Source organism: Cnephaeus nilssonii (assembly GCF_951640355.1).
Source record: "Cnephaeus nilssonii genome assembly, chromosome: 21".
Taxonomy (NCBI): Eukaryota; Metazoa; Chordata; class Mammalia; order Chiroptera; family Vespertilionidae; genus Cnephaeus; species Cnephaeus nilssonii.
In genome coordinates, this window is record NC_137092.1 from 2538144 (window position 1) to 2559404 (window position 21261).

Consider the following 21261-nt stretch of genomic DNA (forward strand, 5'->3'; position numbering starts at 1 on the left):
CCTGTGCCCCCCCCCCCCCTCGCTGGCCTGCTCGCCCCCAACTGCCCACCTCCTGCTGGCCTGATTACCCCTAACCACCTCTGCCTCAGCCCTGCCCCCATGGCTTTGTCCAGAAGGACATCTGTAAGGTCTCCTGAAAGGTCTTCCAGTCTAATTAGCATATTACCCTTTTATTAGTATAGATTAGAGGCCTGTTGCATGAAGATTCGTGCAATAGGCCTTCCCCTGGCTGCCGGCACCGGTTTTCCTCCGGCACCCGGGACCCAGGCCTTCGCTCCGGCCGCAGCGGGGAAGCCAAGCCTCTTCAGTCTTCAGTCATCTTCAGTCTTTGCTCCGTGCCTGATTATTCAAATTAACCCACCATCTTTGGGGTGCCTCCTGCATGCCCCTCCCCTCCCCACTGGGGATCAAGCGCACAACCAGGGCATGAGCCCTGACCTGGAATCAAACCCGAGACCTCCTGGTTCATAGGTTGATGCTCAACCACGGAGCCACAGGGGCTGGCCTTACTGGTACTTCTTATCCCTGTGGCTCCGTTCGCTGGCCGCCACCTGTTTTCCGCCTCATTTTTCTTCCTATGACAGCCAAGCGCAGTGTTTTCACAGAGTTTAAAGGCAGACACATTAGGGGCTGAATCCCAGCTCATGTCTCCGCAGGCAGGGGGACCTCGGAACAGGGTTCAAGGTCTGAAGGCCTCAGGCTCCTTCCCTCAAGTGCAGGACTAAGCCTGCCTGGCCGGTGAGGGCTGCCTGAGCTGATGGGGCACACTCCTTAGGGCTCCTACCCTTCAATAAGGAGCTCTGGCCTCCGTGCGGCCTGCGCTCCGACGGGCTGGTGCCGGAGCTGCCTGCCGGCCCGCGGGCCTGGGCCCTGCCGGCTCTGGCGGCTCCGGGACGCGGCCCCCGGGAGCCCAGCCCAGGAAGGCGGCGGCCTCCACCCCGCGGGGCGGGCGGCAGGTGCCGGACCCGCCCGGACCCAGCGGTGCCAGGACAGCCAGGCAGGGGGATGGGTGTGGACCGGATCCGAGCCGGAGACGTGAGCGCATCCCCTGCAGGTGCCCAGGCGCCCCAGAGCTGCGGGCCTGGGAGGGGGAGGGGGGCGCCGGGTCCGGGAGGGAGGAGGGAGCCAGGGCGAGGACGGGGAGCCGGGTCCGGGGCGGGGGGGGGGGGGGGGGGGGGGGGGGGGGGGGAGGGGGGAGAGCCAGGGCCCGGGACGGGGAGGGGGGCGCCGGGTCCGGGAGGGAGGAGGGAGCCAGGGGCGAGGACGGGGAGCCGGGTCCGGGCCCCGGGGAGCCTGGCGTGCGGTGTGGGCCCCGCAGGCGGTGTGGCCCGGCCCGGCCCCCAGGACTTTGCCCCGCAGGCCCGGCCCTTCCTCCCGGGAGCAGCCGGCGGGACGGGGCGGGGGGCCGTGCCGAGGCGGGAACGGCGGGGCGCGGGGCGCGGCGGCGGCCGGAGCGGCGGCGGAGGGACCGGCACCGGAAGCGCTGGCGGCGGGGGACGGAGGGGACGGCGGGCGGCGCGGCGCGGCAGGGGCGGGGGACCCGGCGGGCACGGCAGCCCCGGGCGCCCGGCCCGAGCTGAGCCGCCGGCCCCCGAGCGCGCGGCCGGCCGAGCGGGGCAGGTGAGCGCGGGGCGGGCGGGCGGGGGGCGCGAGTGACACGTTGCCGCTCCGGGCGACGTGCGGGATGTGCGGGCGGAGGAGGACGGGCCCGGGGGCGGGAGCCGCCACGCGTGGGGAGCCGGGGCGAGGGGGCCGGGCGGGGGGCGTTCCCCGTGACCCCCGGTGACCCCCGGTGACCCCCGCGCCCGGCGGCTCCGCCCACCGTCCCGGGCGCCGCGCTGAGAAGCCGCAGGGGCTGCCGGGCATGGTGAGGCGGAGCGGGGGCCGCGGGGTCCGGGCCAGGGGGGGGGGCCAGGTGAGGGGGGCGCCGGCCAGGTGAGGTCCTGGTGGGGGGGTCCCCGGCCAGGTAAGGTCCTGAGGGGGGGCCTGGCCAGGTGAGGTGGGGGGGTCCCCGGCCATGTAAGGTCCCGGTCGGGGGGCGGGGTTCCGGCCAGGTGAGGTCCTGGGGGGAGGGGGGTCTCCGGCCATGTAAGGTCCCGGTGGGGGGGGGGGGGCGGCCAGGTGAGGTGGGGGGTCCCCGGCCATGTAAGGTCCCGGTCGGGGGGAGGGGGTCCCCGGCCAGGTGAGGTCCTGGGGGGGAGGGGGTCCCGGCCAGGTGAGGTCCTGGGGGGGCGGGTCCTGGCCAGGGGGCCCTGCCGGAACCGCCCGGGTGTCTGCGGGGAGGAGGCTGTGAGTTCACAGTCACTCACAGCGCTGAGCGGCCCGCGGGCCGTGGCTCCAGGGCAGCAGGAACCTTGGGAACGGCGGCCTCGCTGGTGTTTCCTGCTTTCGAGGAGGCTGTTGGGGGCGGCCGGTGAAAGCGGGGCCAGAGTTAGCCGCTGCGTTTCTGGATCCACCGGGGCCGCTACGATGGGACTTGGGGCTCCTCCTCGGTGCCCTCCCTCCCTCCCTCGCGCTGGTGAGCTCCGCTCGCCCCTCCGAAGACAAGGACTCCTGAGCGTCCGCGGCCGGCTCCCCCCAGCCTGGTCCTCCTGCTGGGCCGGCGCCCCCCCCCCCCCCCCCCCCCCGCCCTGATCCTCCTGCTCAGCCGCTTGGGCTCAGCTCTCCACTGCTCGCTCCCAGCGCCCCAGCGCTGAGTCTGGGAAACTCACTTCCGCTGTGACCTGCACAGGAGCGGGGGCTGGGGGGCTGCCGGACCACCGCTGCCGCCTGCGCCCCGGGCCTGCGCCCTCCCGTCGCCCCTCCACGTGCGCACAGCCCAGGCGAGGCCTCCTCTGGTCACTGCTCAGCCTGGCAGTGAATGACCCAGTCATTCAGGGCGGCCTTCAAAGCGGGGAGCTGTCCATGGCTCCAGTGTCCCTTTCTGTTTGGATTTTAAATTGTTTTCTCTCGCGGAGCCTAGGTGTTAGTCCGACCGACCGGAGTAGTGGCTTTGAAATGTCATTTCCGAGCCTGCGGCCTGCTGCGTGGCCTGCTCACACCCTCCTTCCTGCCAGGCGGCCTGAGTGCCACCCTTCTTACCGCTCTCCGAAGGCTGCCATTCGTCCAACATTCTTCTTCTCTCCCGTGTTGGGCTTCATCAATCTTACCCTCGTTACATCTGCGTTGTGCTATGGTTATTTGAGGAACTTATGCTACGAGAATATAAGCGGTTTTGTTGTTTGTTGTTTATTGACTTCAGAGAGGAAGGGAGAGGGAGCGAGAGAGAATCATCAATGATGAGAGAGAATCATTGGCCGGCTGCCTCCTGCACGGGGGATCGAACCCCCACACGGGGGATCGAACCCCCAACCTGGGCATGTGCCCTGACCGGGAGTTGAACCGTGACCTCCTGGTTCATAGGTTGATGCTCAACCACTGAGCCACGTTGGCTGAGCTAGAACGTAAGCTTTGTAAGAGAAGTGATTATATCTTTTAAATGTCTTTAGTACTTGAATACTTGAGCACAGTGTTAAAGATATATTAGACTCAGTCAATAATTGTTGCATTGAGTCATAGAAAGACCATCAGACTCTCATAGTGCTCCCGGGGTCAGGATGCTCCTGTGTTGTGGTGTAACCTGGTTTCAGACGTTCAGGAACAACCTTTGCTTGAAAGCGCTTTTCTGTTCCATGTTTCAGTCCTTCATTTGATCCTAGGGGTCAGATTTTGAGGAAAATAATTTGCTCTCTGCTCTTCTGAGTTCTCAGCTGAGACCCCTATAAAAGACAGATCAACAAGAGGAAAGCAGAAGTTTATAAGCATGCATGCTTAAGGTCAGTATGGGCGGGCGGCCTAACTTAGGTTTCAGCCCGCTACTAAGCAAGGGCACCCTAAATGCGCTCTCGGTCCGGGGGCCCAGAGACTCACGGCAATACCGCTGGGCTGACATCAGAGAATAGAGTCAAGGAGAGCTGCCCGGAGCAGGGCGAGGGGCCGGAACCCGCCGCACTCAGTGTGAGCCTTCTGGAGTCCCGGCCTGCGGCACGCCTGCCCGCCAATCTTATGCCCCTTCTCACCTGGCACCACCTGGCGGGGCTTGGCGAATGTGTTTGAGTTTAGCCACGTGGACATAATGGAATACGAGGTGCCATAGTGCCCTGTGACAGTGCCCTGTTGCCCTGCGGTGGCCTGGCCAGACTCTTTCTGGAATTATTTGAGTGACGGCGTCTTCCGTGCTGGAGGATGCGCCCCGCGAAGAAACAGATCCTGTTTGTCTCGTTCATGGTTGTGTGTCTGCAGGAAGTGCCTATGAAATAGGATGGCAGGTGTGAGGTCTCTCCTGTTTACTGCTGCCCCGTCTCCTTAGTCCGAGCCTTTACTGAGGGCTGGGGCTCGCAGGCCCACCGCGTCTCCACTCCCGCCTGCTCCTTGTGGGACACGGAACTGCCGCCTTGGGCTGCGTGGCAGGAATCAGTCGGAAGTGGTGGCAGGAGAGACAGGTGGGCGAGGAGCCCCTGCGACAGGTGGTCTTCCCGGTCCTTGGCTGGACGGAAAGAGTACAAACCGAGCACGTTGTAATCTAGAAATGAAAATGTAAATATGATATGTTTATATAGCTGAAGGAATATTGATTTTAACTGAATGTGTGATGCAAATGCCACAGACTGTGAAAGAGCAAGGTAAAAATTAACTCACAGAAAGTTGACATTATGGTATATAAACAGTTACCTGACACCTGGCGGAAGAAGGGAGGGAGAAACAAGGAAAAGTTGTCTAATTCCGACGGTTCTCGGGCCCGGAAACCGTGAAGGTTAGAGCCGGGCGTGGTGTGGGCAGGGTTACGCCTTTCTCTGGGCACTTAAGAGGGACTGAGCTCGTGGAAGTTTTGTTTCCGTCCTAGAGAGAAAGTAGAACATGCCAACAGTGTGAATTTCCTGACCCACTTCTTACACTTTTATAAAAAGTAAGGTTTGGGGTTTTCCCCGGGACGGTCATGGATTCCAACGACAAGGTATGCTTGCCCCTTTTGGAGGAGCGGGTCTCCTTCGAGGTCTCTGGCCAGCTTGTCTTCTTCTCTTCGCCTTTCAGCGCCTCCTGAGACTGGCTTTAGTGTTCGGTCCAGAGCAGAAAGGATGGACGTACATACTCCGTCCTGTTTGAGGCCTGAGGCTCTCACTGGCTTTTTTAACGTATCCGTTTATGTCTTTTCTGATTTGTTTATTGGCCCTGTTGGTTTTGTTTTTCAGGCAGATGCAGATAAAGCAATGTCTGCCAACCTCAAATACCTTTCCTTGGGGATCCTGGTCTTTCAGACCACCAGCCTGGTTCTCACGATGCGCTACTCCCGGACTTTGAAGGAGGAGGGGCCTCGGTACCTGTCCTCCACGGCCGTGGTTGTGGCTGAGATTCTGAAGATAATGGCCTGCATCTTATTAGTCTACAAAGACAGCCGTAGGTATCCAGGTTTTTGTTTGTAAGGCATCGAAACTTATTCAGTTGTTTGGTATTATTTATATAGGAGAGGCCTGGTGCATGAATTCGTGCACGGGTGGTGTCCCTCTGGGTGGCTTGCAGGGATCAGCCGAAACCCGCAGTCCAACGCTGCCTGCAACTTCCTGCAGCTCCTATCTGCTGCTCCCGCTCATCCTGGCCCCACTGTGCCTACTGCGGGCTCGTGCCCAATCAGTCCCAATCAGGAGAGGCTTGCGCTGCTGCAGTAGTGCTTGCCAGCCATGAGCCCTGCATCTGGCACCCTCCCAAGGGGAGTGGCCTGCGGGATTGGGCTGAAACCGGCTTTCCAACATCCCCCAAGGGGTCCCAGATTGCAAGAGGATGCAGGCCTGGCTGAGGGACCTCACCAGTCCACAATCAAGCCGGGGAGGGACCACAGGAGGACTCCAGGGTGTGTCCAGCCCATCTTGCTCAGTCCCAATCGGCTGGACCCCAGCAGCAAGCTAACCTACCAGTTGGAACATCTACCCCCTGGTGGTCAGTGCACATCAGAGCAACTGGTCAACCAGTTGACTGTCTGCTCCCTGGTGGTCAGTGCAAGTCATAGCGAGCGTTTGAGCATCCTTATTATCATTAACACTAGTGGCCTGGTGCACGAAATTTGTGCATATTAAAAGGGGGACCCAGAGTCAAGTCCCCGCCCACCCACATGCGCCTCAAAATCGCGTGAGACCCAGACCCAGCCACCCCACCCCCCATTGGGCTAGATCCAGATCCGGCCAGTCCCTCCCTTGTCAAGCCCCGCCAGGCAGGGGGCGTAGCCTCAGGTCCCCTGGCCTGGTGCTGGGGCGGGGTGTGTGGCCTGAGGTCTCCCGGCCTGGTGCCGGGGTGGGGGGCACGGCCTGAGGTCCCCTGTCAAGCCCAGCCAGGCAGGGGGGCGCAGCCTTAGGTCCCCTGGCCCGGTGCTGGGGCGGGGGGTGTGGCCTGAGGTCCCCCAGCCTGGTGCTGGGGTGGGGGATGCGGCCTGAGGTCCCCTAGCCCAGCACCAGGACAGGAAGTACACCTTGAGGTCCCTCATCAAGCCCCGCCGGGTGGTGGGCGTGGCCTGAGGTCCCCTGTCAAGCCCTGCCGGGTAGGGGATGCGGCCTGAGGTCCCCTGTCAAGCCCCACGGGGGTGGGGGAGGGCGTAGCCTCAGGTCCCTGCTGATTGCTCATTAAGGCTCCTTAAGGGAACTTGGCCTCAGCTGTGGGTGCAGCCATCTTTGTGATGGAGTGATGGTCAATTAGCATATTCCCTCTTTATTAGATAGGATATTATGCTTTGATTGGTTGTTTGGTTGTTCTGCCATTCAGTCTATTTGCATACTACCCTTTTATTATATAGAATGACATATATGTAAATATATGTTGGTAACTACACATTTGAACACTACTGTATTATCTAATACCCTAGTATTAAGAACATTTCAATATTTGTCATTTTATTAAGATGGCTTTTTTTTTTTAACTGATTTTTAGAGAGAGGGGATGGGAGAGGGAGTGAGAGAAAGAAACATCAATGTGAGAGCAAAACATATGTCGGCTCCCTCCTGCACGCCCCCTACCAGGGATAGAACCTGAAACCCGCACGTGCCCTGATCGTGAATGGAACGGGCAACCTTTCTGTGCACGGACAACACCCCACTGAGCCCCATCGGCCAGGGCTCCGAGGACCAGTAGAAGGGTACACGGATAATGCTATTCTGAGTATGCTTCCTGACGATACTTAACATTTGATAACTTAGCCTCATTAAAGGTATAGTTTAGACCATGGTCGGCAAACTGCGGCTCGCGAGCCACATGCGGCTCTTTGGCCCCTTGAGTGTGGCTCTTCCACAAAATACCACGGCCTGGGCGAGTCTATTTTGAAGAAGTGGCGTTAGAAGTAAGTTTAAGTTTAAAAAATTTGGCTCTCAAAAGAAATTTCAATCATACTGAGGATATTTGGCTCTGTTGACTAATGAGTTTGCCGACCACTGGTTTAGACCTAAAGTGTCTTAACATGTAGCCCAATATCCTTTTCTCACGAGAGGGAAAACAGGCCTAGAGAGAGAGTGCGGAGTATTCAGTCACTCCCTGCCCGATTTCCCCACTTCATGTTGTCTCTAGAGTGTAGCCTGAGGGCCCTGAACCGAATCCTGCGGGATGAGATCCTGAACAAGCCTATGGAAACGATCAAGCTTGCTATCCCATCCGGGATCTACACGCTGCAGAATAACCTGCTCTACGTGGCGCTGTCCAATCTCGACGCAGCCACCTACCAGGTACCGAAGGCGCATTCCTCGTGGTCCTTTTACCCGGCAGACCCTCGGCCGTCACTCACATCCGCTGTTTCTCTCCAGGTCACGTATCAGTTGAAAATTCTTACGACTGCACTGTTCTCTGTGTCCATGCTGAGCAAGAAGCTGGGTGTGTACCAGTGGCTCTCCCTGGTGATCCTGATGACCGGAGTGGCTTTTGTACAGGTAACCGTTCCAGACAAGCACACCTGTGACTTTTGTACAGGTAACCGTTCCAGACAAGCACACCTGTCATTGTGTGGCAGCTCCACAGCCTTCCTGCTGCGCAAGGACAAGGTGGCTCTGCTGTCTATGAAGCCAATCAGTGCTTGTGCTCACTGAGGTTCTCTGAGAGCTTCCTGTGAGCGATACCCCGGGGCTGTCACTGGTGCTGAGAAACATGTAGAAACTAACTGGTCTGAGCAGCCAGTTAGGGAGCAGGACACTGCGGTGTGGGGAGGAAGCTCCTGTCCAGCGGGTGCCAGGAGCATCGGAGGTGACAGACACTCCCTCCCGCCACCAGCGCCCGAGACCGTTCCTTCCGCTCACGGTTTCTCACTGGTTTCCTCGGGTCCCCTTGCTTGGCACTGCCTTTGGGGGCCTGGTCCGTGGGAGGCTTGTTATTTCTTTAGTTACGTCCTTATTTGTGGAGCGTCCATCATCTGGAGCCTTTCATTAGCACAGCGTGCGGGAGGCTCCTGGCTGGCTGCCAGCAGCTCTGGTTGTCACAGGCCGTGTCGGGTTGTGTGTCAAACCCCTGCTGGGCATCTTGGCTGGGCTCTTCAATGGCCTGATAAGCGGACGTGACCGCCCCGCCCCTTCCCTCTGCCAGACGTCCAGGCAGCCCTGGCCGCTCCGCTCGCTCTCCGGGTCCGTCCTGCCGGCCTGCACAGCGCTGCCCGCTCCTGCCTCTTTCTCATGTGGCCGCCTGGCTCCACAAAAGTACTATCGTTGTGGGGTAAAAGGATGTTTTTCCTTCAGGCCTACCTGCCCCCCAAATTCAGCCTCCACGCAGTCACCGCTGTGGTCTGTCCAAAATCAAATCCAACCCTGTCGCGTTCCTGCCATTCAGCGGCCCTCAGCACTTTCCCAGGGTGAAGTGTGTGTGCGCCTTGAATAAATCGTTTCCACATTTATTTCAAATGGGTCAAACCCAGGAGCGCTGGGGGCAGGGTGCAGCCCCAATGGTGGATGGTGAGCAGGGCCGGGGTGCAGGGCAGGGCTGGGGTGCAGGGCCTGGATACAGGGGAAGGCCGGGGTGCAGGGGAGGGTCGGAGTGCAGGGGAGGGCCTGGATGCAGGGCAGGGCCGGGGTGGAGGGCAGGGCCAGGGTGCAGGGCAGGGCCGGGGTGCAGGGGAGGGCCGGGGTGCAGGGGAAGGCCGGGATACAGGGGAGGGCCGGGTGCAGGGGAAGGCCGGGGTGCAGGGCAGGGCCGGGGTGCAGGGGAAGGCCGGGATACAGGGGAGGGCCGGGTGCAGGGGAAGGCCGGGATACAGGGGAGGGCCGGGTGCAGGGGAAGGCCGGGATACAGGGGAGGGCTGGGTGCAGGGGAAGGCCGGGATACAGGGGAGGGCCGGGTGCAGGGGAAGGCCGGGGTGCAGGGGAGGGTCGGAGTGCAGGGGAGGGCCTGGATGCAGGGGAGGGCCGGGGTGCAGGGCAGGGCCGGGGTGCAGGGGAGGGCCGGGGTGCAGGGGAGGGCCGGGTGCAGGGGAAGGCCGGGGTGCAGGGCAGGGCCGGGGTGCAGGGGAAGGCCGGGATACAGGGGAGGGCCGGGTGCAGGGGAAGGCCGGGATACAGGGGAGGGCCGGGTGCAGGGGAAGGCCGGGATACAGGGGAGGGCTGGGTGCAGGGGAAGGCCGGGATACAGGGGAGGGCCGGGTGCAGGGGAAGGCCGGGGTGCAGGGGAGGGTCGGAGTGCAGGGGAGGGCCTGGATGCAGGGGAGGGCCGGGGTGCAGGGCAGGGCCGGGGTGCAGGGGAGGGCCGGGGTGCAGGGGAGGGCCGGGTGCAGGGGAAGGCCGGGGTGCAGGGGAAGGCCGGGGTGCAGGGCGAGGTGCAGGGCAGCCCCAGGCTCCCTTAGCTACTCCACACTTCACCCTCGGAGTCTCGGCGGCCGCGGTGCTTGGGGAGGGGCTCCGAGCCGCTGCAGTCGTCCCTTCCTCTTCCCCGGGCTCGGCTTTGAGATTAGAAGTCACAGGGATAGCGCTGTGGGTGAAGTAACGGCTCGAAGGCCGTCTTTCAGAAGCTCTGCAGCCCCAGGGCGGCCCGGGTGGCACTGTCCTTCGGGTCTGACTGGCCCTGTGCACGGGGGCTGCGCAGGGATTGAACTGCGGTGTGTTCCTTCGCCCAGTGGCCCTCGGACGCCCAGGAGCTGGACGCGAAGGCGCTGTCGGCCGGCTCGCAGTTCGTGGGCCTCATGGCCGTGCTCACGGCCTGCTTCTCCAGTGGCTTCGCCGGGGTGTACTTTGAGAAAATCCTGAAGGAAACCAAGCAGTCGGTGTGGATCCGAAACATCCAGCTGGGTGAGTCTGAAGTCGTTTCTAATGTGATTTTTTAAGGTGGTTATATTGTTACGTGTAAAGATTTCTATAGATCTTGAAGTAAATAAGCCTTTCATGAAACGTGCTGTTGATCCAAGTATCTGGCAAGGTTTTGGCCCTTTAAGAAGGTTGTATTTTAAATGAACACCTTTTACTCAGGAGCGTGGGGTTTGAGGTCTGTGACGTAAGGTGCGGGGAGGCTGTGTCTGGCCTCAGCATTTGGCGCCTGAGTAACTGTAGCCACAGTGGCTGCGTTTTCCCCGGAAGATGCTGCAAGTAACATATGTATTTCCTCTCCTGGAAAATGTTCTTACAGAGCCTGTTATGTTGCTCTGAGGATTAGAGAGATAACACATGTGAAGTGTTGGGGTAAATGCCTTGCACGTAGTAGGCCCTGATGTCAGCTGTTGCCATTCAACATGCAAATATCAGAGGAGAGAGAGAGAGTCACGGTTTGTGTGAGTTGCCCCAGATTTCCTTGAATTATAAACGAAACAGGGAATCAGTTCAGAATGGATGATTCTGTGGAACCTCATGGATTCCTGTTCATTGCTCCGACCTCACACACATCCAGTGGTGAGCTGGCTGAGGTCTTGAAAGGACACAGGTCAGTACAGAGCTTGGCATTACAAACCATGAATCACAACGCTGTAGCATTTTCAAACACGCAGATTGATAGAACCTGTTGGTCTCCGTTTGGGAGTGTTGAACACGGTTTTAAATAGATAAAGTCAAGGCCGATGCCTGTGCGAGGATTGAGCTCTGCAGCATGCAGTTACCTTTGCGCTCAGAACGAGACAAAGGATGAGCTGGCATAAACGCAGTTTTGGAAAGATGGCTCCCCTCCCCTCCAGGCCCCTCATGGAACACGTTGGTTACTTCCGGCTTATCAAAACGGCTGCCCTGCGCCTGCGGCTCATTTCTTCCCGACGGCCTGAGGGTGTCTGTGTGCACCCTAACTCCACTCCCGAGGAGGTTTTGGAACCTCTGAGATCAGGGTCCTGGGCAGCTCTGCGGCAGGAGGCGAGGGGGGGGGGGGGCGCCGTGAGTGAGGCACCCTGCTTCCTGAGTGACCTTCCCTCCGGAGGCCTCGGCAGCGAGGTCTCCTGCTGTCCGCGACTGGCTCTTAGCGCCGATTTTCCGTTATTACTTACTGACCCTTCAAAGCTCCTGGTAAGGAAGGAAAGGTGCGTGCCCCGCACATGAGCGCGTGTGTCTGAGGTGCGTGTGAGGACCGGAAGGTCTGTGTGAGGCCGCAGGGGGGTGCAATGCACTGATGTGTGCCCAAAGCGAGCGTTTTCCAAATCCCCGGGGGCAGCGTGGAGCCCCGTGGTTTCTGCGCTGTGCTGTGTTGGTGCTCCGAGGCTAAGACCGGCCCCTGCTCCTTTCTGTCCTCATGTCCTCCTCTTACAGTCATGGCACTGCGTGCACTTTGGTTACATTTACACACGTGTCCGGTAAAAAGTGTCAAAGTAAAATTATTTGGAACGGCCAGATACCACTCCACATGTGACGTGAGCCTCCGTTTGCAGGTTTCTTCGGGAGCATATTCGGATTGATGGGCGTGTACGTCTATGACGGGGAGCTGGTGTCCCAGAACGGGTTTTTCCAGGGATACAACCGGCTGACCTGGGCAGTGGTTGCTCTTCAGGTAAAGCATGTACTTCCCTGGGTGACACTAATGCAGAGGACCAGAGGGGTGCCCCTGACCGCGCTCAGCGCCCTGGTTTATCCAGCACTGGTCCGAGTGCCCCCGAGGAAGTGGCTGTGAAGAGGGGCGGGGGGCGGGGGGCGGTGGTGGTGGTGGTGGTGGAGGTGGAGGGGGGTCCGGGCCTTCACTTGAACCGGAGGAGATGCCCGCGGTAGAACAGGAGGCTGGAGCCAGCAGATAGAACTTCCCGTTCCTCTGCCCGTCGCACAGGAAGGCGGTGGCCACCCATCAGCTCAGGAAGCGGGGCCAGAGGTGCAGCGGGGACAGCGCGTCCCCCTGTGGTTCCGTGTCGGCTCGGTTTGTGCCCTGAGAGGGTTCCGGCTGAGCAATTCCATCTGCAGGCCTGCTCCCCGCCCCGGGGGCAGGAGACGCAGCTGCAGGTCCTGCCTCGCAAAGCCGCCCAGGAGGAGTGAGGGAGGAGCGAGGGTCCCTGCGGAGGTGGTCAGGGAGGCCAGGGAGCTGGGTGCGAGAGCAGGAAGGCTGCTCTGTCTGTCACACAGGAGACAAGGGCGAGTGCACGTTCAGAGGAGCCGTGTAGACAGGAAGTCAGGAGAGTTCTGTGCGCTGGCTCTGATCTTGGAGAGGAAGCCCTCTGCCCCTAGGAAGCGGCTGTGAGACAAAAAGGATTGGACCGCTGGTCGGAGGGACCCACAGGAGTGAGTAGGAGAGAGCACTGGGAGACGGGCTCACACCCCTGCAGTGGTCAGGGGCCTCTGCTGACTGCCTCCCCGAGGCTCTGCCCTCCCTGTGGCGGAGGGAGGCGCGAGGCGCAGGGGAAGTGGTCCTGAGCGAGCTGGGCCTGGCAGGAAGGAGACTGCGAGGATGGCCACACCCCTACTTTCTAGCCACAGTGGAATCTGAGCGGGGTTGGGTAGGAGGTTCTCTCTGCTCTTAAAGGAAGAGCACAGATAAAACTGCTTTAGGGAAAGTAATTGAGAGCAATGGAAGGTGGGTTGGATGGGGAGAAACGGGGGAGGAAGGGAGTGAAGTTAGGAAGCCATGAGAGGCTCCGCTCAGGTGACACCGCATTCTTACTCAAAAGGAAACACCTCACCAGCTGGCAGGCAGCCTTCCCCACCCGTCTGAACTGTGCTGCTTGCACTAACTTGGGTGAGGGCAGATACTTTATTCGTGATCTGATCAGAGTCGTTATAACACTGCAGGGTACACGGTGGTCACTTTATCAGACAGCTTTGGAAATACGAGGGCTACGGAACAAAACCCAGGAGGCCACTGGTTGGAAGAGGGGTTTAATGAAAATCACTTACTAAATGGGATTAAGTTTGTGGGACAAAAGCTGAAAGCTTCATTGAGTAATGACATTGTTCTGAAAGCAGTTTTATATTTGTGTGTTTTTAAAAAGAATCTTTTGACACTTCCGCAGGCACTCGGAGGCCTTGTGATAGCGGCTGTTATAAAGTATGCAGATAATATTTTAAAAGGATTTGCAACCTCTTTATCCATAATATTATCGACACTGATATCCTACTTTTGGCTACAAGATTTTGTGCCAACCAGGTAACATCTTTGCTTTAAATCTCCAAAAGGGTATAGAAAAATAAGGGTTTCTCTTCAGATCTAGTCTGAAAAAGGTTGTTCTGTTACAACTTTTGAAGAATCTTGGAAATGTAATGAGGGTTCCTTTTAGCTATCTTTTTAAAAAGGTTTCAAGTTATGTGCACGAAAATATCTTCCACTGGAAACGCTTTTGTACAAATTTGGCTGACCAGGAGTTTCCGGATAGATCGGAATGGTTTTTTCCTCCCAAAGGAAAAGTCATATAAAAGTCATATTTAAAAGTTCATTGGCCTTATAAAGTCATAAAATAAGCCAAAAATGACATTTTAAAATTTTGAAGCTTTCATTTTCTTGAAGAATATACATGTCAAAAGTTAGGATTGGTAGGTATTCTAGTTTACATCCAGTTTAAGGTCCAATACCAGTTTAAGTTCATTTCCAATTCATAGTAAGGATCATATTTTTGGATAAAATAAAGAAAGCAAGTCTCCCTGCATTTAGTCTTATTTTCTTTTAAAGAGCATCCTAAAAAATGGGTCCTGAGTTTTGCTGATGATACCTTGGATTTTAAACTGAAATTTACTTTGGTTTGAAAAGAGTGTAGATTTCCCTTTACAGTGTCACATCTTTAAAAACAACGAGGTCTTATTCATTGTATTGAAAGCACAAGGCATATGAAGATGAAAGACATTTAGACATCTTTGCTTTGGGGGACAGTAGTGAGGAGGGGGAGGAGGGAGCTGGAGCCAGATGCGGAGCTTTGCACCCGCTTCACGAGGAGTGGTGGGGCTGTGAGCAGGTTACTTAAACTCGCTACCTTCAGTTTGTCCTCATATTGGAAAGGGAGAGCGATGCCGCTTCCTCGCGGTGGCTGTGAGGACTAAGAGAGAAGGCCTGTGGACACCGGCTGAGCAGCTGGGAGGAGTGAGCACGGGCTTGGTTGGCCTGTTACCGCAGCACGTCCCCAACCAACTTGCTAGAGAAAGAGAAGGCACTTGTTTGCTTTTAGTCTGATTTTGTCTTTTTCCTTTTTCTTTATGTAGTGTCTTCTTCCTTGGAGCCATGCTCGTAATAGCAGCTACTTTCCTGTACGGCTATGACCCCAAGCCTGCGGGCAGTGCCACCCGAGCATAGTGAGCGCTGCGCTCACGGGCTCGGAGCGGGCCGGTCGGCGGGAAACCGCAGGACTGCTCAGCCCCCGGAAGGTGTCGGCCGCCCTTCATACTGTCCAAGGGCTGGGAACATGAACGTTTCGGCTACCGTGTGTGTCTGTGTAACAGAATGCCTATCGCATCTAGAGAGCCAAGCTTGGAAGTATTGCCCGGGGCTAGAATCGCTGCAGGGAGCCGGAGATCTGAGGTTAGAGGCGCCTGCCGTTTGGATCGCTGCGGATGACCGGTGCTCTCTGCAAGAGCGCACGCAGCGAGCGTCAGCGGTCACTCAGCGGACAGCTACTTCATTCCACTCGGGGTCCGTCTGCCCCTCCGTCCAGGTCAGCACGTCGGTGGGAGAGTCAGAGTTCGACAGTGATAACTGTTGCCCGTAAAGCTGTGAGGAAGTAGAAGGATGGCCTGAGAAACATTTCGCGTACCCGAGATTTCTGTATTTAACAAAAGATTGGCACACAAGATCGCTAACTGTTCACCTCCGTAAAAGCTGGTGAGGGGCCCTTCTGGGTCTGGCTCGTCAGAGTGAGGTGCAGAGTCAACACCCACATTCCACGGAGAGAAACACACGTTTCTCCATCCACCCGTCAGGTCTTCCCGCGCCTCGGCGGCGTCCCCGCTCCGTGCGGGCGGCCCTGGGCCCTTGGGTGCTAGCGTAGCTGGCCCTCACGCACCTGCTGCTTCTCTGTAAACCACATCCGCCTTTAGGATTACTTTAACGGAATTCCTGTGTGCTCCCTTAAAGTTTTAATAGGTAATTTAAAGGGATTAAATACTCACTTATTAACTTACAATAAAACCATTCTTGTCTAGTATCTCCATTTGGAGACTTTTGAACTATCAAAGCACGAACTGTACACATTAGGGTGTTTTTAAGGAGTATTTTCTCATTGATCTGTAAACTCTACAGCTGCTGACAAAAACAACCACCAAGTAGGACTGACATCAAGGAATTGAGACCAAAACAGCTTTCCTTGGAGACATTCCAGGTTGCCACGGTATCCCTACTATAAATGGCGCTCTGACTTACACCCAAGGCCGCCCAGCGCTTCCCAGGCGCTCACACCCCGTCCCGGGGGCTCAGTCCCCGGGCCCTGAGCACGGGGAGGCGGAGGCGCTGGCTCCCCTGTGCCGCTGACACAGGTTTCTTTTCCATTTGCTCAGCACCGCAGGTGGAGTGGCAAATTGCGTGAGTTATTTACTAGGTGGTACAGGGAGAGACCAAGCGGGAGAGATGAGAGGACGTGGTGGGCAAAATCCTTCCTGAAGTTGGAATGTGGGCTTATTTACTGGCGCCAGGATTACCAGAGAGTAGAATTATTTTATGTTTTTCATCAGACTTAATATATTTTTAAAGTTTCCTGTTCTAATCATATAAAAACTGTAAAAAGTCACTCTAATGGACTTTACTAAATGTTATTTACTTCTTCTCTTTCCACTACTTCATTCATTATAAAAAAATATGCTAATTCATGGAAGGAAAGTGCCAATTGATAGTTCTATTAAAAATTAAGAACATGGTATTTGGGAATAAAAGTTGAAATGCCGCATGAAGATGTTTCCTCGCCGTGATGGGATCACAAGCACAGAATTTGGCTCAAAAATAGTATTTTCCAAACGAGGGTGCTTGTCGCCAGCAGGATAGGCTCTTACTTGGTTGATGCAAGCCTGGTCTCTTCAGGACACAGCCTGCCTGGTTCACCGGCGTTTAAATGTGTGTGAAGTCACAGGATCCTTCCGGTGCCTGCTGGTGACTCCAGATGGCCCCGAGGAGACGTTCTGGAAGTCTGGCTCAGGGTGTTCGGTGACCAAGCGAAGATCCGGTCAGGCTGAGTGTGTGTTCAATAACCACCACACGTCGAGGGTGCTTTCAGACGAACAGCTTTCACACTTACATCTGTGACCTCCTGCGAAGCGAAACCCAGTCTCAGATGCTGAGAACTCAGGACTAAATACTGTAGGAAGACGTGCGTTCGGCCATAGGAAGTAGTGTCAGGTAATTATAGTCATTCATATGTGCTCACAGTTCATTGTTAATTCAGGCACAGTCTGTTCCTATTTTAACACTTCAAAAAATAGCCCAGGAGCATGATTGGATATTAGATATGCTATCTACAGTGATGATATATTTTCAGGTGTCCAAAATAACACAATTTTCAAGATTCCTAACAAAGTTTATAAAATTATAATCAAGAGTTGTAAGAAAGGAGAAAATAGTCTAAAGTATATTTTCAAAGAAATTTTTATTTTGCTTTTCTAGTCAGTTTGAAAATGTTATTAGAGATTGGGTTGTTAGTTTATACTTTTTAATCCCTAAAGAAATAGTCACATTTGAGAAGATGAACCTTTGTTCCGGATCATGTCATATATAGGGTGTCCCCCAAAAATGTATACACACACACTGAATAATTATAAAGGCAGTGTTTATTAAAATACATTTCATGCCTGGCCAGCGTGACTCAGTGGTTGACCTATGAACCAGGAGGTCATGTTTCATTTCCTGGTCAGGGCACGTGCCCGGGTTTCAGGCTTGATCCCCAGTAGGGGGTGTGCAGGAGGCAGCCGATCAATGATTTTCTTTCATCATTGATGTTTCTATCTCTCTCCCTCTGCCTTCCTCTCTGAAATAAATAAAAATATATTGAAAAAAATAAATTCATTTCATTTTCACAATTGAGCGATCAGCTGTTAAAGTATGTAACATTTTTTGGGACACCCTGTGTATACAGACATGCCATTTTCTTGGGTGTGGTATGGGTTTTGCTGACTTCCAAAAGCCTTATTGTATTAAATCTTTTATGACAACTCCTTGATTATTTAAATTCTTATACTTTTTAAAGTTTACTTCTCTACACTACTTCGTTCATTATAAAAAACTAGCAGCCCGTTTGCACGAAGATTCGTGCAATAGACCTTCATTCACCTGGCTGCCTGCACCAGTTTTCTGCCGGCACTGGGGACCCAGGCCTTGGCTGTGGCCACCACCTTCTGCCTTCTTTTAGGGTCAGGGCTTGGCCCCGGGCAGCGGCCTTGGGCTCTGCTGCACCCCAGCGTCCCTGCTAAGGATCGTAGGAGCCAACCCCCAGTGGTTGCCTGCGATCCGTGCAGGCTCCCCGCTGGTGCCCAAGGCCGGGAAAGCCTCCGCCCGAGGCTTTCCCGGCCTTGGGCTCCACCGCACTCCAACGTCCCTGCGAAGGTTTCCTGGTGGGCGTGGTTGGTGGGTGTAGCGAAGGTACGGTCAATTTGCATATTACTCTATTATTAGATAGTATATGCTAATTCATGGGAGAAAAGTGCCAGTTGATAGTTCTATTAAAAATTAAGAACATGGTATTTGGGAACAAAAGTCTGAAATGCCACATGAGGATGTTTCCTCGCCGTGATGGGATCAGTCCTGTAAGAAGTTACATGGAGGTGGTGTAGGCTGTTTCATGGAGGATGCAGAATCTACATGTTTACATCCATTTATATTGAATGCCACGTTTCATAGAAGGAGGGGTGGTTTGATCTGTAAACTAAATTGTAAGGAGACAGACTCTGAAAGGAAATTAACTTTGTGCTCAGTAGACCTAGTTAGTGCTGACTGTTCTTAAGAATTGGCACACTTTTCCTGCTTACCAAATTATTAGACTTTTAAAATGCATCCTATAGTCATTCAGCTGAGTTTCTTTTAAAAACAGGGTTTCGCATTGCTCACTTTCATCGTTACCATATGTAATCACATGTGGATGCGTGCTGTATGTCCGGGAAGGTTACAGAAGCCAGTTAGCTCTGTGGAAGGCCACTTGAACAGTCTGTAGGATGTGTAGCATATTCAAAGTCTCTCTAGGACCAAAGACAAAGCGCCTTCATCAAACCTGGTCCTGTGCCTTGCTTTGCCCAAATCCCTGACTTCGTTCCCTGGAGGCTATGCCTGTAATTCACCGCTTTGGACGCTTAGGAAAATGAGGGTGCTTTAAGAATAACTGTAACCCGCTGTGCTGGCTGTTTCAGCATTTGCTCAGGAACCCTTACCTGGCAGGCTGTTCGGGTGGGTGCCCTCTGCACAGGCACCGGGGGGGGGGGGGGGGGGAGACGGGGGCGCGGAACCGACTTAATTGCCCAGTCCTCCGGCATTGCACTCCTCCGACCTGGACAGTCGGATGGAACTGTCATGCTCTCGCTTTATTTCTTGTGAGATATAATTTACTGTGACTTAAACAACGTTTTACAATAATGGGTTCTGAATTTTTCTCTATGTCCATGTATTTTATTTGTTTAGAAAGATTCTTTTGGGCTTGGGAATGTAATGTGTATGTTTAAATTTTGATGACATAATTCAAAGAAATATATAAACTGGTCTTTTGTTAAATGGCTTTTTTAAATTGACAGATTCCGTTGTCATTTTTTTGGTACCCAGTTATCCACTTAGTAGGCTCATGAAAGTAGGTGATTTTCATAATGAGCGATGTAAACGTCTTCCTGAGTCATATCTTATCGCAGCGCCTGCCGCTCACCGTCAGATGGTGCACAGTGGCCTCAGAACGGTCTGGCTGCTCTCCCAGCGCCTTCCTTCAAAGCCGGCCGTGAGCGCACCCACCCCAGACAGAAAACAGCGACGGAGAGATGGGTGGAACTTGTGCTGGAGAGCGCGGCTCAGGGCTTTCCCCAGGTCCCAAGTCTCACCAGGTGAGACGACTCTCAGCAAACCAGGACTCAGGGGAGCTGTAACCGCAGTCCACTCATCACAGAGAAGCCACGACCAGCAGCCACAGGAACATAGCCCGTCCACGGGGCACCGGCTCGGTCCCCTCCAGGTGAGCACTCCCGGGCCCCGGGCGCGCTGCCCGCTCCGGGCCACAGAGCTGGGCACGGAGCACTGCAGCCGGAAAGCCCCTCGCGGCAGCGCCCAGGTTTCCCTCGCAGCTCTGCTACCGGCATCACTGCCGGGTGCTTGGCCCACGTGGTGGACTCACGCTCTAGCCCTGCCCCTCGCTGGAGATCTGGCTCCAGGGACGCCCCCTCCCAGAGTCACCTTGTGAGCATAAGTTACCAGCTGTCATCTGGGGGGCCGCCAGGAATAACAGACACCCCCATCGCTGGGGCCCCCTAAAGACCAGCTCCCTTACGCAGGGACTAGGCATCCCTGTACGTTCTCCTGGACTAAGGAGGGAGCCACCGCAATGACAGCTGTTCAGAGGCCTCTCATGATACACTGTCATTTTTTAAAAAACATGGAACGCTTCATGAATTTGCGTGTCATCCTTGCGCAGGGGCCAAGCTAATCTCTGTATGGTTCCAATTTTTAGTATATGTGCCGCCGAAGCGAGTACTACACTGTCATTTTAAAAAATATATATTTTTATTGATTTCAGAGAAGAAGGGAGAGGAAGAGGTAGAAACATCAGTGATGAGAGAGTCATTGATCGGCTGCCTCCTGCACGCCCCCCAATGGGGTCGAGCCCACGACCCTGGCATGTGCCCCTGACCGGAATCAAACCCAGGACCTTTCCATTCGCAGGCCGACGCTCTATCCACTGAACCAAACCAGGTAGGGCTACACTGTCATTTTTAATTTCAGAAATTTGGTCAAATGATTCTGAACAAAATGTGACTCAAGGGTAGGAAAACGTGGTTGTAATCAGATGAGCAGCATGTATAGTATTGACTTAATTTCCAGTTCTGATGTTTAATGACAACTTTATTAGGTGCTGTAAGGGCAGTGAGCTGCGGTTCCTTTCATACAGGGGGCATTTGGGGTTTCAGAGTCTGTGATGCGCCATCTTGTTTCTTTAGGAATATTTACTCTGTCACTTGTCCTCTTCCCAAGGGTCCCACTCTCCTCCAAGGTGCCTCATGAGTGGCTTCATGAGCTTTCTACACCCCCCTTCTTGTGTGTCTCCAAGCGGTCCTCGGCCTTCGCACTAATCTGGGAACCCCAATATCCTTCCTCATCGTTCCCTTGCTTATGTTAGCCAGTGCTGTAACCCAAGCACCCGACATACAACCTCTTCATGTAAAGTGTGAATCCTCACAACCCAAGTCGCACACAAAGCCACCGTATGTGACAGTGAGTCTGCTACAGCCGGACTCCCCGCTCACTTCCAGCACAACTCTCCCAGCACAACGTGGTGTGCGCCCAACTTCTCATCATTTCCAGCCCCTCTTGCTGCGCCACGTGCCCTCACACGCTCTGCAGTTATCTTCCGTTTGCGTTGGTTTAGAAATTGTGTGCTCCCGTCTAACGTGAGTGCCACGCAGATGACTGTAACTGCGCTGTTGACATGTCCCCGAGTCTGGTAAAGCGGCGTGTTTTTCCTTTGTAATGGCTGGACAGGAGTCAGTTGTTAAGGATGATAAACAATCTTGCCAGCCCCTGTCCATCCACAAGGAGAGGGGGGGTGGGGGGTGGTCAGCTCTCCAGTCCTCACACTACTCTCTCTAGAGCTCCAGGCTGGACTTCAACTGCATGTTTCAGGCAGAGGCCTTTTTGAACAGATGACGAGTTTCCTATTGATGTAGCTGAAGTATCTGTCGGGGTAAAATGCCTTTCTTTTTTCCATGGAATTTGGTTTGTTTTGTTTCTACTCCGTTACAG

General features: G+C 55.3%; 1 protein-coding gene across 3 annotated transcripts; it reads left to right on the forward strand.

The window, feature by feature from the left end:
• The first annotated feature begins 696 nt into the window (after positions 1–696).
• SLC35A3 (solute carrier family 35 member A3) lies at positions 697–16238 on the forward strand. 3 transcript variants are annotated; one of them, XM_079760780.1, is made up of 8 exons: positions 697–1054; positions 5229–5433; positions 7582–7736; positions 7815–7937; positions 10100–10271; positions 11822–11940; positions 13385–13518; positions 14562–16238. In XM_079760780.1, the coding sequence occupies exons 2-8, from the start codon at positions 5247–5249 to the stop codon at positions 14650–14652; spliced, it is 981 nt and encodes a 326-aa protein (XP_079616906.1). In that variant the 5' UTR covers positions 697–1054; positions 5229–5246; the 3' UTR covers positions 14653–16238. The 3 variants fall into 3 exon arrangements, with proteins under 3 accessions (XP_079616906.1, XP_079616907.1, XP_079616905.1); XM_079760781.1 differs by lacking the exon at positions 697–1054 and adding an exon at positions 1463–1620; XM_079760779.1 differs by lacking the exon at positions 697–1054 and adding an exon at positions 1771–1867.
• Positions 16239–21261: the final 5023 nt, after the last annotated feature.

Excerpts from the sequence above, each read along its gene's own strand:
- SLC35A3 (XM_079760779.1), top strand. Across the intron at positions 5,434-7,581 it reads ATTAGTCTACAAAGACAGCC|AGTGTAGCCTGAGGGCCCTG; the intron begins GTAGGTATCCAG and ends TGTTGTCTCTAG. Across the intron at positions 11,941-13,384 it reads GGGCAGTGGTTGCTCTTCAG|GCACTCGGAGGCCTTGTGAT; the intron begins GTAAAGCATGTA and ends ACACTTCCGCAG.